Below are 16,536 nucleotides of genomic sequence, written 5' to 3'. Positions count from 1 at the left end.
AGCTTCACAGGCGACTCGGAGGCGCTCAGGTGCTTTTATTGACAATCTGAACAGAGCCTCGGCCCGCCCCCGAGCCTCCCTGGGGGGGACAGGCCTGTGTTCATTCTGTGGCCGAGTTCACGCTCCGGCCCTTTACAGCAGCCGGCGCCTCACTTCGGGCGCGGAGGCTGGCTTTCCTCACGCACTCCAAGGACCCGCTTTCTCTTCTGGAAGAAGCAGGCAAACCACCCACCAGGGTGGAGCGGGGACGGGCCTCCTGTGCCTGACGCGGGGCAAACCCCGGCCGCGGCGCACCTGACAGCGCGGACCCGAGGACCCGAGGACGTGGAACGTGGCGCCCACGTGGCGAGGGGCCGTCCGTGTGTCACGTGGGGGGGGTCAGTGCCGGCAGCTGCTGCTGGGATTGTCGGACGGACGCCGGCCCGAGCGTTGCAGACTGAGCAGCGATGCCGGCCTTGGCATGTGTGGCTCAGCCTTGGACCTTCCTCTCCCACGGCCAGACCTCGGCCCCATCATCCCTGCACGGCCCGCAGGCTTCCCATCGAGCCCGGCGGCCTGGGGGCCACGCTGACAGAGAGAAGAGGGGGGTAGGGGAAGGGCTGTCCCTGAGTGGGGGTTCGGGAGAGAGGGCAGGCGGCCTGGAGGCCACGCTGACAGAGGGGGGGGAGCAGGAAGGACTGTCCCTGAGTGGGGGTTCGGGAGAGAGGGCAGGCGGCCTTGGGGCATTTCCGAGGCCCCTCCCCTTCCCGCTCAGCAAAGGGGAAGCCCTGCTGCTGATCCAGCTTCCGGGGCCCACGTGCAAAAGGGGCCCAGGTGCCATGGACGGTTCCGCCCTTGCAGCCACCATCGCCCGAGGAGAGGAGCCGAGAGCAGAGGCAGGCGCTTCCTCCCGCCTCCGGTGCCGGCGCTGGGCTCTGCCCGCGGCACACGCCTCGCTGATGTGCGACCGTCGATGGAAAGTCACCAGCCCCGCAATCCGACCGGTACAGCAGGGGGGCCGCGGGCGGGGCAGGCCTCTCGGACCGCCTGGCAGCAGGTCCGGCTCACGTTGCTGGGCCTGGACACGCCCCGGGAGACGGGAGAGAGGCTGTTTCCATGGTCCCTGACACTGGGTCGCTGGGAACCACGCTGACCGCCCCCTCCAGGGCACCCAGCCATTCTGTCCACGCGCAGCCGGCGGGACTGGCTTGTCGTCCACGCTGCAGCAGGAATGTCCATGATCAAATGGTAAGTTTGTTAACATTTTCAGAAAAACAGTTTCCGAAATGGCTCCTAATGAAGCGGCATGCACAGCGCGTGTGGGTTCTGCCTGCGATCTACACTCCTCAGCGGGGTCGACCCCGTGGCTCCTCACGTGGGCGGCACCTGCTTTGTGCAGCAGGAGACTCATCCCCGCGGAAAGGAAACCCGGGGACCGGGTGCGGCTGCTGCGCTTCCGTGGGAAGACGGAGCCTCGCGTGGGCGGCGAGTCCAGGCCTGAGGGCTGTGGCCGTCGGCCTAGAACCGAGACAGACGCTCGGCACCTCCCACCATCGCTCCTCCCAGCGCCGGCCGGGGTGGAGCGCGGGGAGTTAACCCTGAGACGGCTCCGTCCCTCCCAGCGGCCTGGAGCTCCCGAGATGCCAGGCCTCCGGGAGGCGGCTCATGCCGTCTGCGCGCTGCTGTGCGCGGCCCAGACCGAGACCTCGTGCTGCTGGATTTCCCGGCACAATCAACGCGAGGCGGGGAGCTGCCCAGACCTGCTGCTGTCATTTTGGAAAGAACTGTGTGCATGTGTGTGCCTATGTGTGCGCACATGTGTGTGCGTGCGAATGTGCGTGTGTGCATGTGTGTGCGTGCGTGTGTGTGTGGGTGGAGAAAGGGAGAGGGGCAGACGCCGCTGGACACGGAGCTCCGGCGCCGACGGCGGGCCCGCGGCAGCTACACGTCGAACCAGTGGGCACCCATGCAGGCGCGGCTCCACTCGCAGCTGCAGTTCCAGCACCACTCCAGCTGGCACTGGGGCTGCGGGCACTTCATGTGCATGCATCCGCCTGCGGGCAAAGCACACGCCGCTCTAGGAGGCCCAGGGCACCGCCCCACAGCCCAGGGCCGCTTGTGCGTCTGCCCAAGGGGGCGCGCAGGAGACACCGAGGGCCGGCTCCCTTTGGTGGGGGACCCCCCCCAGCACCCCGGGCGGGCGCAGGAGCCCTGAGGGGATCGGGAGTATCAGGCGGGGAGTGTCCCAGCAGCTTGCTGTCTGGGCCGGGCAGGGGCCAGCTTCCCCACCCACGCGGCTGGAGTTATGAGCGCTGGCGGCCATAGGGCAGCTGGGCGGGGGGACGTGGCTCAGGAGCCGGTGGCCTGATGGGCGCCGAGGCACTGCGATGGCTCCCACGTCTGGGGCCGAACTGCCCAGCCGCGAGGCCTCCTGGAGCCCCAGCCACAACCACAACCACCCACAGGCGCCCCAGAGGAGCGCACAGCCCCCAGTGCGGGACTCACCGTTCTTCTCCACGGGCACGTGGCAGCGCGGGCAGGGCTTGGTGGTCTTCTTGATGGTCTCCCGGGAGGACTCCTCCCAGCGAGCCTGCTCCGCCGCCCGGGCGTCCACCCGGTAGGCCTGCGGGAGGAGACGGAGTGGAGTGAGTGCGGTCTGCAGAGGGTGCTGCGGCCTCCCTCCGGGAGCACTGGGAGGGCCCCAGGGAGCACTGGGACTGGGACGGAGGTTCTTAGAGATGGAGGCGCCCTCAGGCAAGAAGCCCAAAGGTAAACGCCCCCAGGAGCGGCGGTGACGGGGCTGGGCGCACGGAAGGCGGGCCTGGGCACACGGCCTGTGCTGCGGGCTGAGGAGGGATTCTGTCAGCGTGGAGCCCGCCTCCCCGAGGTCTTGCCCGCGTCCTTCATGAGCGTCCCCGATATGAATGTAGTCTTTCTGGAGGGACCGCCAGTGATGGGCGGGCGCCCGTGGCTTCGGGACCACCTAGCGACGTAACCAGCAGAAACCAACAGGGGGTGGGGGGGGGGTGGGCCCAGAGACGTGAACTCTGAACACGCCTCGGGGGGCGGCGCGGCACCGGGAGTGTGGGGGACCCTCCGCTTGCGCCCGAGGGGGACATGCCTAGTTGGGTGTCCGCCACCCAGCCACGGGGCGAGGACTTGCTCTTGCGTGTCTGGGAGGTGGGGGCTTCGTGCGACTCAGCATGATGGACCTCCGTGCGGCTCTATGGCTCCTGCAGGGCGTGGGTGCCACGTGGGCTGATGGTGCAGAGCGCTGCTCCCCCGAGCGTGGGAGGAACGCCTATGAGGGCAGCGCAGGGGCGGGCAGGTCTCTCCGTACTTGATGGCTAAACACAGCGATTTGGTAAGTTCCTATCTATCTTCAAGGTTGCTCCGCAAGGTCACGTGTGGGCATGATGGCTCAAGACGGGACCGTGGTGCTTGCCTACAGGGTGGTAGTTGTCCCGTGACCTTTGGGGGTGTCTGAGCACGGAGGTGCTTCAGAGCAGGACGTGGCGCCATCGTGCCTGGGTTCAAACCCCCGCTCCGCTCTTCGCGTGCTGTGTAACCGCGGACACGGCCTCAGCGTGGCCTCCGCTCACCGGTCCGTGTGATGCGCATAGTAGGGCCTCACAGGTAAGCGTTATGCGTGAGCTGAGCGTGCAAAGAGCTTAGCACAGCGTCCGACGTGCCCTGAATGCGACGCTGGCATTTCCCACAATCCTCAGCATCACCATCGCAGTTCCCGATGAGACGGCCTGGGGGTTTGCACTGGAAAGACCACGGAGAGGCTGGACAGGCCTTCATTCTGTTTTAAAAAGTGCAGGTGCCCGCCTGCCCCTGAGAGGTGTTTAAATCTGTGCCGAGGAGACGCTGCCGACACACACGTAAGTTAGAGCAGCCGCAGAGACTTCGCACGCGCGGTCCTTCCCTGCCGCGACATCGGTTTAGTCCAGCCGTGGGCAAACTACGGCCCGCGGGCCAGATCCGGCCCGTTCGGCTGTCCCACCCGGCCCACGGAGCCGAAAGAGCGGAGGGTTCTCTTGCTCTCCCCTCCGCTCCTTCACCAGCAGCCGTGTTAACATGGCAACGTCGGGAAACACGGCCGCAGCTCCTGCTTCTGAGTCCAGTTTAAGAACCCATTGTGGCCCTCGAGTCAGAAAGTTTGCCCACCCCTGGTAGTCAGTAACCGGACAAGTGTCTCTTCATTCCCAAAGTCAGTTTACCTCCATTTTTCAGAAAGGACCAGATCGCTGTTCACCGCACCGAGGCCTCATGCCGGTGTGAGTGTTCCAGGGGAGTCCCCGCTCTGAAGGGTGGCCGTCCCCACCCACGCCCCCCAGTTCCTGCAGAACAGCCTCCGACTTCCCAGCCACAGCCTGTGAGCAGCCCGCCCCCTGCTGGCGAGCCGGGCCACTGCCTCACCTCTCAGGCACAACGCTGTCAACAAAGCTGGCTTTGTTAGTCTCACATTCTTGAAGCTATTACTGTCCCTTGTGGGGAACACACACACACACACACACACACACACACACACACACACACACACACACACACCTCTGTCTATTTAGGGAGAGCGAGAAAGCTATCAGAGCGCTGGGGAGTGACGGAGCGCCTGCAAGGCTGGGCGGGCTGCGGGCGGCGCGCTCTTTGGTAGTTCCAGCCTCCCGGCCGGGCTTTGGAGGGGGTCTGGAAGGACAGTTTTGATGATGACACTACAGCGGGGAATTCTGTTGTTAGTGCAGGGCATGCCAGCCACCACTGTGGGGTTAGAGCTCCTTAATGCTTCGCAGAGGGGAGAGGGAAGGGCATAATGCCCATTGGCCCACTTTGAGGTCGATGGCGACAGGGAATCCCACAGATGCATTAAGAAGCAGGATGATTCCCTGGTCGGGAGGCTCAGCTGGCTGGAGCGTTGTCCCATGTGGTTCCGATCAGGGCACATACCCAGGTTGCAGGCTTGGTCCCCGGTCAGGGCACACATAGGAGGCAACTGGCCAATGTTTCTTTCTCTCCCCCTTCCTCTCTCTTAAAAATCAATAAAGCCATAACCAGTTTGGCTCAGTGAATAGAGCGTCGGCCTGCGGACTGAAGGGTCCCAGGTTCGATTCCGGTCGATGGCATGTACCTTGGTGGCGGGCACATCCCCAGTAGGAGATGTGCAGGAGGCAGCTGATCGATGTTCCTCTCTCATTGATGTTTCTAACTATCTCTCTCTCTCTTCCTCTACAAAAATCAATAAAATATATTTTAAAAAATAAAATAAAAATCAATAAAAAACATATCCTTGGGTGAGAATTAAAAAAAAAAAGAAACAAGGTTATTAATGTATCATTTGTCGGGAATTTTAAAATGCTTTGTGTTCAACTACTGTTACAAATCGATGAGCAGGGAAGTCTGCCTTAAGCAAGGAAGGAAGATAAGCGAGCGGGTGTTTCTGGTCACAGGGATCTCTGGCTCGCGGCTCGCTCAGGCCGGTAATCGCCAGCACTAATACAGGAGAGATGCACGTGAACCCAGGCCAGCAAGTTAAGTCGGGCGCCTGCTGCGCGCTGCCCGACACGGGACTCAGCTGGTCAGGGAGGCAGGCCAACCACAGGGAACTTCGGGCAAAGAAAATTCCTGCACAGATTGAGGGACAGCCTCTCCCACCCCTGGCGCTCACCCTCACCAGGAGGGAAACTCAAGGCCGAGGAGAGACCAGCGTTTCCCTCTCTGTCCCCATCCCAGGACCCTCCACAGCAGCCACGAGCAGATACATAAGCTCAGGCTCTGGAGACGGTTGGGTCTCCCTTCCCTGGGGAGGAGAGTAGCTGCTCTGCCCGTGGAGTAGCCACGCCGTCTCGCTGCTTCCCCGTAAGCCCTCCTTCACCTTGAACTCCATGCTGGCTTGCATTTGAGCTCCTTTCTGAGCGAAGCCAAGACCACAGCGGGTCCCGGACCACCCAGATGCCTGCCTCAAACGGACCACACAGACGGGACTCGGCGCTGGGAGCGCCGCCGCGGTCAAGAGGACCCAGAGCAGAGGACACAGCTCGGCCTTTGTGCAGAGCGAGCGCTTCTGGGACAGAGCAGGCCCTTGTCTCCCGCGGGAACTGGTACAGGGACCCATTCATCCAGCCGCCGCGCTGGGAGCGGGTGGCGCCCAGGCACCGCGCTGCGCACGAGGGACACGTCGGGAAACAATGGGTGACAGACGCACGCCAACGAGGCCCGCGCCCGCGGTGCTGCCACGGTGACAGGCCGTGTCCTCCACCTGGCGGGGGGTATCGCCCGCGGACCTGGCTGGGCACAGGCTGCTGCAGCCCCCACGCCCCCCTGGGTCACACCAGTGCGTCTGGGCGGGGCCCAGGACCGTCCGGGTGACACGCGTGCAGCTAGCCTGTGGGGGACTCTGTGAGAGGCCCTGCCTGCGGGAGGTCTGTGTGCTGTGGGCACAGGTGGGAGGGCTGTGCGCCCTCTCCCACGCTGCCAGTCCCAGCCTGAGGCGCCCTGTGGGCGTGGGGTGGGCGAGTTGGGAGGTGGGTGAGAGCGGACACAGCGCCTTGCTCTGCTCACTGTGAACGCCAGGCCCTGAGCGAGACGGACGCGGGCATCGCCTCATTAAATCCTCACGTCACAACCTCCTGCTGCAGATGAGGCGAGCGTGGCTCATAGTGATTATCACAGCGTGTGCCTGTCAGGGTTCTCGGAGGGAGAGCGGGCAGGACAGACACGGGCACATAGAAGACATGTGGGTTTATAGAAGGAACCGCTTACAGGGCTGTGGGAGCTGGCGGTTCCACGTCTGCACGGCAGGCCCGCAGGCTGGGCCGCGGCCGTCTCCGTGACAGCCTTGAGGCGGAATCCCGTCTTACCTGGGGACCCTCGGTCTCTGCTCCCAAGGCCTTCACCTGCTCGGGCGAGGCCCACCCCATTGTGAGCAGCCCCTTGACGTAAAGCCAACCGACGGCAACCACACCTTCCACCCCTCCCAGCAGCCCCCGGACCCGTGTTTGCCGACAGCCGAGCACCACGGCCTCGCCAGGTGGACGCGAAGGGGACCCTTGCAGCCAGCCAGGCCCGACTCATTCTCAAGGCCAGGCCCACTGGGCTTCCAACCATGTGCCTGGCCTCGGACTCCTCCAGGCCTCGGCGGGTGGAGGAGACACGCACAGCTGGTCCTGCTGACGGCATGACGCGAACGTGGAGGCCAGCGTGGCCAGTGTGAGCGCCGTGCTTCGTGGGAAAGGGGGTGCGTGGACAGAGCAGGAACCAGCTCCCCACGGAGTCTACTCGCCCCTATGGACGACGGCATGCCTGTCCCGCCCCCGTTTTCAAAACTGAGGGGCTGGAGGGGTTCCAGCAGCCGGGACCCAGCCCGTCTTTGCCCAGAGACGCTTCCATGGAAACAGTCCTGCTGTTTGAAAATGGCAAACACTCCTTTCCCTGTCATTTCGCTTTGGGCCACCATTTCTTGCAAAACGTTCCATTCATCTCCCTTAGGGAGGCAGCGCCATCTGGTGGAGGAGAGGCGCTCAGCAGGTGCTTCCCCTCCTGCACGGTGCGATGCAGAGAACTGCAGGCGGGCTCCCCCTCCCCTCCCCGGACAGAGATCAGTCTCAGGGTGAGAGTGTGTCTGCGCGCGCGCGCGCGCGCGCGTGTGTGTGTGTGTGTGTGTGTGTGTGTGTGTGTGCGCATGTGGTGAGACTTATGTAGTGTGTGTGTATGTGGTGTACATAGTATGTGTGTTTTGTGTATCGGTGTGTACATGTGGTGAGAGTTATGTAGTGTGTGCGTATGTGGTATACATAGTGTGTGTGTACTGGTGGTATGTGTGTATGAGTATGTGGTGTACATAGAATGTGTGTTTTGTGTATTGGTGTGGGGAATATGTGCGTAGTATGTGGTGTACATACTATGTGTGTTTTATGTATTGGCGTGTGTGTGTAGTATGTGTGCATGTGGTGTGTGTGGTGAGAGTTATGTAGTGTGTGTGTATGTGGTGTATATAGTATGTGTGTATCCGTGTGTGAGTGTATGTGGTGTATATAGTATGTGTGTATCCGTGTGTGTGTATGTGGTGTACATAGTATGTGTGTATTGGTATGTGGGGTGTGTGTGTAGTATATAGTATGTGTGTTTTGTGTATTGGTTTGTGGGCTGTATGTGTAGTGTGTGTGGTGTGTGCATGTGGTGTATGTGGTGAGAGTTACGTAGTGTGGGTGTGTATGTGGTGTATATAGTATGTGTGTATTGGTGTGTGAGTGTATGTGGTATATATAGTATGTGTGTTCTGTGTATTGGTGGGGGGTGTGGCGTGTAGGGAGTGTGGGGATGATAACAGGTTTCTGTGAAACACTCCCCACATCACCAGATGCTCTAAACGGCGTGTTTCCGAGTCTCAGACGGGACGTGACTTGCGCGTCCAGGTGAGGAACGGGCATTTAGTGCTTTTCCAGCAAGTTGGCCAGGGGGCCTCGCCCGCTCTGACACAGCGCGTGGGGCCCCCTGCGTTCAGGGGCCTGCCCTGGCCTGCCCGGGTGTGAGGACGGGCTCTCTGGACGGTGCCTGGGGGTAAGAGAGCCAGGGCGCCTGGCAGCGTGCCCCTCAGTGAGGACCCGGCTGAGATGAACCAGGGGCTGGAGCCTTTCCCACTGTGGGTCCACCTGCTGCCGACTTCCCAAACTCCCAGCTTAGAGCTTTTCAACATTTTAAATCCAATGTTAAACCAGTCATTTTAGTGTTTAAAAAATAACGCACACGGTCAGCTGGCGTGGCTCAGGGGTTGAGCGTGGACCTAGGAACCAGGAGGTCACGGTTTAGTTCCCGGTCAGGGCACTGGCCGGGTTGCAGGCTAGATCCCCAGTGTGGGGTGTGCAGGAGGCAGCCGATCCATGATTCTCTCTCATCAATGATGTGTGTCTCTCTCTCCCTCTCCCTTCCTCTCTGAAATCAATAAACAGATTTAAAAACACGCATTAGTAAAAGGAATGCATTAAGTTTAGGGTCAAGGAGTCTAAGCGATGGGAACGCCTGATGGGCACAGGAGACCTGGGCTGGCCTGGCCGGATGATGGGCATTGAGGACAGAGAGCGCTCGGCCTCAGGGAGAGCCGTGGGGAGGGGCCACGGGGCTGAATCCCATCTGAGAAGCGTGTTGAAAGGAACGGTGACCAGGCTAGTGAGGGGGCTGTCAGAATCACAGACACGAGGCTGCCCGAAACCTTCAGCTTGAAGGGGTGCAGCTCCGTTCCCACTGTTCGCTGTGGCGAGTGGCTCCCCGCAAAGCCTGTGGCTGGGGGACTGCAGGGGGCAGCCGCCGGGCTCGCTGCTGGTCGAGGGAGCCGTAGGGAAGGGAAACTAGACTGTGATGAGACGAGTAACGGAACCCGGCCTTTCAGTCGATGATTCGCTCATTTGGTCCGCCCTTCCCGTGCCCAAGGGTCGCTGTGGCTGAACTAAGGACGGTGGAGGCTGGCGATTAGTTCACGGAGAACGTCCCGTCTTCTTTTCCTCCTCTCAGGGGTCCTGACAGCCGTGTCAGAGACTTCTGCGGTTCCGGTTCCGTTGGGTGACTTGCTCTGTTCTCAAATCCGAGGGGTGGGAAGCGGCCCCGGGATGAGGGCTCCAGGCGGGAAGCAGGCACGTTGCCGGGAGGGCTTGAGCAGGGCCTTCTCCCTCCACTCTCCCTTGGTGCCCCCTCTCCAGACTCAGCCCCCCTCTCCTGACTCAGCGCCCCCTCTCCTGACTCAGCGCCCCTTATCCTGACTCAGCAACCCCTCTCCTGACTCAGCACCCCTTATCCTGACTCAGCGCCCCCTCTCCTGACTCAGCACCCCCACTCCTGACTCAGCACCCCCACTCCTGACTCAGCGCCCCCTCTCCTGACTCAGCACCCCCACTCCTGACTCAGCGCCCCCACTCCTGACTCAGCGCCCCCTCTCCTGACTCAGCACCCCCACTCCTGACTCAGTGTCCCCTCCCCGGGTCTCCCCGCATGTGGACGGACTGAGGCGTCTAGTAAAGGAACATCAACTTCGTGACTCAGGGACTTCAGCCCCCGAGCCGACCACACGCCTGACCCATCAGAGCGGGTTAGCACATCTTTCTTGAAGGGACGAGAGAATGGCTCTTCGTGTAGACGCCACCATCACTCAGCGAACACCCGGTAAAAGCCTATGGAGCAGATGCTGTCTCGGGGCTGGGGACGCAGGAGGGACTGAGCGCCAGGCGAGGAGATTCTGGCGGCACCTTTGCCCAGGCAGCGCCCCCTGCTGGAACGCTTTGTATCTGCCCTCACTCTCCTCCGGACACACTGACCCACCTTCCGTGACTTTTGGGGGAAGCATCCTACAAAGGCATGTATCGCCCAGACGTGGTGAGCCTGTCACCATCACTGTTTGCTGCCCAAGTCTCCCCTGCGGCTCCCCTCTGAGCCTCTGAGGAGAAACACAGGGGCCGCATCCTCCAGGAGGCTGACTGGCCTAGGCGGACCCTTGGTTTAGTCGGCTAGTGGGCTAGTGACGTGTCTGCGACACAGGCCCGCGGTACCGGTCCTCCGTGCTGGAGGCTAGCGCCAACTCCTCCCATTCCCCCAGCGAGCATGAAGGCTTCAGTGGCTTTTAAAAAAATGTGGGTTCCGTCGACCTGTAACGCCAAAGTTGGCTGGTTCCTCTTGAATGGCGAGCGAAGGAGGCGACTGGGTGGGCAGGGCACTCGGCAGCTTTGTGTTATACGACGCTCTCCTTTACTGACTCCCACTGTTTCACACGAACAGGTGTGGGGGCACAGCTTCCTGGCAGCCTTTGTCCATGCCTATGGTCATCACAGGATATGGCTGGAAGGTGCAAGGCCAAGCCCATTTCCCAGGGCCCCAGGCGCTACCCTCCAGGGTACAGTGACCCTGAGGCGCGGGCAGGGTGGTCTCAAGGTCACTATCCGGCCTGACATCACCACCCAGTGGCTCCCGTGTGAGTGCTCCTGGGCCCAGACAAAGTCAGCAGAGAGAGCTTTGCCGCTTCTGCTACGGAAACGGCAATCCAGCCGAACATCCCAGTGTCTCGGGCCAGCACTCAGAGGCTGGCGAGAAGCCCGAGCACGCCAGTTATGTGTGTTTAATTACACGAATACTGAGTAAATACATCTGCAGAAGGCGTACGGGGACATACTTCCTTACGCTCTGACTCTGCAGCATTCAGACACTTAAAGTTCTCTAGAGTGAAATTAAAATGTTCTGGAATTTCTATGTTGATTTATGAAGCTCCTGTCAATAAAATGACTGAAGGATTTACCCGGGCAGATGTGGCGTTTAAACCCTTGCTAGCGTCTCTATCAGGAGAGAAGAATGAACAACCTCGCCGGCTGTGCTGAAGGGGCGAGTCCTTGCCCCTGAAGCGGGATGGATCATCCTATATAATAAAAGCCTAATATGCTAAGTGTCCGGTTGTCCGTTCAACCAATCAAAGTGTAATATGCTAATGATATGGTAAGGCTGCTCAACAGCTCACTATGATGTGCACTGACCACCGGGGGGCAGATGCTCTGACCGGTAGGTGAGCTTGCTGCTGGGGTCCGGCCAATTGGGACTTAGCGAGACACGTAGGACATGCCCTGGAGCCCTCCATCGTCCCTCCCTGGCTGGCCAACCTCCCGCATCCCTCCCCGGCCCTGTTCGTACACCAGTGGGGTCCCTCGGCCTGGCCTGTGCCCTCTCACAATCTAGGACCCCTCAGGGGATGTTGGAGAGCCAGTTTCGGCCTGATCCCGCAGGCCAGGCCAAGGGACCCCACCGGTGCACGAATTCGTGCACTGGGCCTCTAGTAGTTAATAAATAAGAGCGAACGTAGCTGCGTTCCCTGAGGCCTGATGCAGCCTGGAGAGGCTCAGTGGACAGTGCTCTTACTGACCGAGGCTGAACCCCCACCCAGCATAGTTCACCACGTTGCTAAACAACCATGATATCCCTGCGCCACATAACACTTCTAGCATTTCATTCATGGAGGCATTTCTGCCAAAGAGTCTAAGCAAAGACGCCTTTGAGAGGAATAAGCATGAGGTGAGTATGGATTCTCCGACTTAGGGGTGGCTGCCTGGTGTCACGTCTCTTGTGCGGACTCTCTGATCTGCTGTGTCCCTCACCCCTACCCCCTGCACCTCTGGGAAACGCAACATGGAAACACCTGCACCCCCACACGGGGCGTCTGCGGCTCCACCCCGAGGGGCGAGGTTCTGGAAGGATACGATGGCCCAGGAGCCACTGCCCCCTTCCCAGGCTGCAGGCTCCCGGCCCGGTTCTTGTTGATTCCGAGTGGAACCCTCCAGGACCTTCAGGACAGAGCTCTTCCCTCCCACCCACACTCTGAGTCCGAGGAGGACGAGGGCACCTTACCTGAGCGGCTGTCCCTGAGGCGGCGGCCAGGGCGCTGCACTCTCCCTCGTGGTAGGCGTCCTTACAGTCGCGGCAGAAGATGAGCTGCGGGAAGACGAGAGCACATGGGTGTCAGAGGGACTCCTGCCGGCTGTTCAGAGCACACAGGTGTCAGAGGGGCTCCGCCAACTGTGCAGAGCACACAGGTGTCAGAGGGGCTCCGCCAGCTGTGCAGAGCACACAGGTGTCAGAGGAGCTCCGCCAGCTGTGCAGAGCACACAGGTGTCAGAGGGGCTCCTGCCAGCTGTGCAGAGCACACAGGTGTCAGAGGGGCTCCTGCCAGCTGTGCAGAGCACACAGGTGTCAGAGGGGCTCCTGCCAGCTGTGCAGAGCACACAGGTGTCAGAGGGGCTCCTGCCAGCTGTGCGGAGCACACAGGTGTCAGAGGGGCTCCGCCAGCTGTGCAGAGCACACAGGTGTCAGAGGGGCTCCTGCCAGCTGTGCAGAGCACACAGGTGTCAGAGGGGCTCCGCCAGCTGTGCAGAGCACACAGGTGTCAGAGGGGCTCCACCAGCTGTGCAGAGCACACAGGTGTCAGAGGGGCTCCGCCAGCTGTGCAGAGCACACAGGTGTCAGAGGGGCTCCGCCAGCTGTGCAGAGCACACAGGTGTCAGAGGGGCTCCGCCAGCTGTGCAGAGCACACAGGTGTCAGAGGGGCTCCGCCAGCTGTGCAGAGCACACAGGTGTCAGAGGGGCTCCGCCAGCTGTGCAGAGCACACAGGTGTCAGAGGGGCTCCGCCAGCTGTGCGGAGCACACAGGTGTCAGAGGGGCTCCTGCCAGCTGTGCGGAGCACATAGCTCGCAACCCTCTCTCAGGGTGCTGGTTCTGCAGCCCAGCCGCCGTGGGGTGGCCCCATGGGGAGGCCCAAGGGGAGGCTCTCGGCCCTCCAGCCCTGCTGAGCTTGGAGTGGACAGCCGGCCGGTGTTTGAGCCCCGTTTCAACGGATCCTCTGGTTCCTGGCTGAGTGGCCCTAGCCCACCCCTCAGGGAGCAAACTGTCTTCCCAGGACTCTGCCCAAATGAAAGGGTTGTGCGGAAAACAAAATAAAGCAACGCAGGAGCCAGACTGCTGCTGTTTTCAATCACAGAGTTTTGGGGTGTTTTTTGCCGGCAACAGGTGACTCTAGGGCAAAGGTGACGGCTAGGGCACCACCCCGAGTTTCTGGAAAACGCAAAGTTCTAGAAACTTGAAAGCTCTCCAGTGAACATTGCGCATCAGCCAGGAAGTTAGCTGTTTTGCTTAAGGTAAGATGCTTTGAATGGATAAAGAAAACCCCAAACCAACAGGATGTAGAAAACAATCATCTTCATTCCTAAACCATCCCCATCCCTCCTGCCTCAGAGGACAGATGTCCAAGACAGTTCCCCTCAGGTTGTGGCGCTTCCTCGCTGGGTCCAGTTTCTTGTTTTAATTGCTCACCTGGGACGACCGAAACCTCAGGACTTGAAAAGAAAGTCACGTTGTGTGGCTGTGTATGACTATGACTGTGTGTGTGTGTTTGCTGTGTGTGTCTATGTGACTGAGTGTGGCTGTGTGTGTGGCCATGTGTTTGTTTCTGTGTGTGTGGCTGTGTGTTTGTTACTGTGTGTGTGGCTGAGTGTGGCTGTGTGTTTGTTACTGTGTGTGGCTGAGTGTGGCTGTGTGTGGCTGAGTGTGGCTGTGTGTGTCTATGTGACTGTGTGACTATGACTGAGTGTGGTTGTGTGTGTGGCTGTGTGTTTGTTACTGTGCGTGAGACTGAGTGTGGCTGTGTGTGGCTGAGTGTGGCTGTGTGTGGCTGTGTGTGGCTGAGTGTGGCTGTGTGACTGTCACTCTGTGTGGCTGTGTGTGGCTGAGGGTGGCTATGTGTGGCTGAGTGTGGCTGTGTGAGACTGAGTGTGGCTGTGTGAGACTGAGTGTGGCTGTGTGTGGCTGAGTGTGGCTGTGTGTGGCTGAGTGTGGCTGTGTGAGACTGAGTGTGGCTGTGTGTGGCTGAGTGTGGCTGTGTGTGGCTGAGTGTGGCTGTGTGAGGCTGAGTGTGGCTGTGTGTGGCTGAGTGTGGCTGTGTGTGTCTATGTGACTGTGTGACTATGACTGAGTGTGGTTGTGTGTGTGGCTGTGTGTTTGTTACTGTGCGTGAGACTGAGTGTGGCTGTGTGTGGCTGAGTGTGGCTGTGTGTGGCTGTGTGTGGCTGAGTGTGGCTGTGTGACTGTCACTCTGTGTGGCTGTGTGTGGCTGAGGGTGGCTATGTGTGGCTGAGTGTGGCTGTGTGAGACTGAGTGTGGCTGTGTGAGACTGAGTGTGGCTGAGTGTGGCTGTGTGTGGCTGAGTGTGGCTGTGTGAGACTGAGTGTGGCTGTGTGTGGCTGAGTGTGGCTGTGTGTGGCTGAGTGTGGCTGTGTGAGGCTGAGTGTGGCTGTGTGTGGCTGAGTGTGGCTGTGTGTGGCTGAGTGTGGCTGTGTGGCTGAGTGTGGCTGTGTGTGGCTGAGTGTGGCTGTGTGACTGTGTCACTCTGTGTGTCCCTGGGGCTGTGTTGTCCTGTCACTCGGCAGATCTCACTGTGTGATCTTGCCCACTGCTTCCTGTGGAGGCCGGGCTGCCCGGGGCCTGGCAGGGCACACACGTCACGTCCTATCAGCCAGTGGATGAGACAGGAAATCAGTTCACGGTGGAGGAACACCCAGAGCTCAATCAGTTTGTCAGAAGGAAGAGGCCTTTTCCGACAGAGACACGAAGTTCCCTTTCACACGGGGCCGGAGAACCAACAATAAAGTACCAAACGGAAAGGCGAGAGCACAGACTAAGCCCGCCACTTCGATGTGGCAAAAGGCACGCAACGTGGCAAAGCGACGCTGCGGGGATCGGCCGCGATGCCCGTGGCCCTGCACCGCTATTAGGGAGGACAACGGAAATGCAGTCCCAGCAGGCAGCGGCTTCCTCACGGAACTAACTCCAGTCTCACACAGAAACTCTTTCTGTGTGAGACTGGAGTTAGCCACATGCGGCTCTTTGGCCCCTTGAGTGTGGCCAAAAATACCACAAAATACTATGTGTGGGTGCGCATGTACAGTGCAATTGAAACTTCGTGGCCCATGCACAGAAGTCGGTATTTTGTGGAAGAGCCACACTCAAGGGGCCAAAGAGCCGCATGTGGCTTGCGAGCCGCAGTTTGCCGACCACTGATCTAGGAGGTCGGATTTGATTAAAAAATGGCCGGGTTTTAAATTTCATCATCCAGAACTCAAGAATGTCCACAAAACGCTTGTAAAAATGTTTGGCTCCAGTTCCCAAACTGTGCCCCAAGGCACCCTGCGGTGCCGCAACAAGCTCCCAGGGTGCAATGGTGTCGGTAAATTTTTGAGGCACACACAGGGACACGCGACACCTGCTGGAGACCGTGTGAATTACTGACAAAGGCAGGTCGCGGTGTCCATGTCCCTCCTGCCGCCACCCTCTTGATGACACCCTGTGTTTGCAAAGCTGGGTTTTCAGAGGTTCCTGTGCTTAGAGCATCAGCAAGAAACCACATGACAACATCTGTTTGGAGCAGGAGATGTAGCTGTTTAAGAACAAAATAAAAACATATATTTCTTTCAATTTATATGAACTATTTTCTCCCCAAATGACTATTAAGTTACTAAGACATTCGTTCTTACGTTATTTGGACCAAAATAGTTAATGCTTAATTTTTTAACAAATAATTTTTACAGCCTTTAAAAAATTATAAAAGCAATGCATGCCTATTCTGTGGCCCTCTGCGCTCTCCCCCTCGTTAGGCCTGATTAGAAGCAACATGTGGAAACCGAGTTATCTTGGCTCCACGAGTCTCGCTCTGTGCGTCCGCGTGGCTAGTTTACAGCCCCGGCTGCTTCATCCTCGCTGACGGGTATTTCTGTGAAGGGATCTGCATGTCTACAGGCCTGTGACCGGGTCCTTTCCCGGAGAGAGACACCCTGGTCAGGCTGCACGGGCCTGGCTCAACCATCGAAAGGTTCAAGAGCAGGACGGAGGCCGCCCCACGGAGAGAGGCCGTTGTGGCCAACAGCTTCAGCGACACCTGAGGCCCCGCTCCCTCCTGGTGGCCTGTCCTGTGGATTTGGGACTTGCTTAGCCGCCCACGACCACAGAAGCCAGTTCCTTGCAACCAATCCCTCTCTCTAGGTATGTCA

At 59.7% G+C, this 16,536-nt stretch overlaps 2 protein-coding genes across 5 annotated transcripts in view; both read right to left on the bottom strand.

Moving 5' to 3' along the window:
• Positions 1 to 16,536, bottom strand: part of PLG (plasminogen) — a 410,665-nt gene that overhangs the window by 232,921 nt on the left and 161,208 nt on the right. The gene's annotated exons all lie outside the window — the stretch shown is intronic.
• PRKN (parkin RBR E3 ubiquitin protein ligase) overlaps positions 1,043 to 16,536 on the bottom strand; it is a 533,123-nt gene continuing 517,629 nt past the window's right edge. For all 3 annotated transcript variants that reach the window (XM_059699897.1, XM_059699895.1, XM_059699896.1), the window contains exons 10-12: positions 12,349 to 12,432; positions 2,485 to 2,602; positions 1,043 to 2,033 (exon numbers count right to left, since the gene is read on the bottom strand). In XM_059699897.1, the coding sequence (XP_059555880.1) occupies positions 1,921 to 2,033; positions 2,485 to 2,602; positions 12,349 to 12,432 (315 nt within the window). In that variant the 3' untranslated portion in view covers positions 1,043 to 1,920. The remainder of the gene's footprint in view (positions 2,034 to 2,484; positions 2,603 to 12,348; positions 12,433 to 16,536) is intronic.

This window comes from Myotis daubentonii, chromosome 6 (genome assembly GCF_963259705.1).
Source record: "Myotis daubentonii chromosome 6, mMyoDau2.1, whole genome shotgun sequence".
NCBI classification, from domain to species: Eukaryota; Metazoa; Chordata; class Mammalia; order Chiroptera; family Vespertilionidae; genus Myotis; species Myotis daubentonii.
Note: the sequence above shows the minus strand (reverse complement) of the source record. Positions and strands in the feature narration are given on the sequence as shown.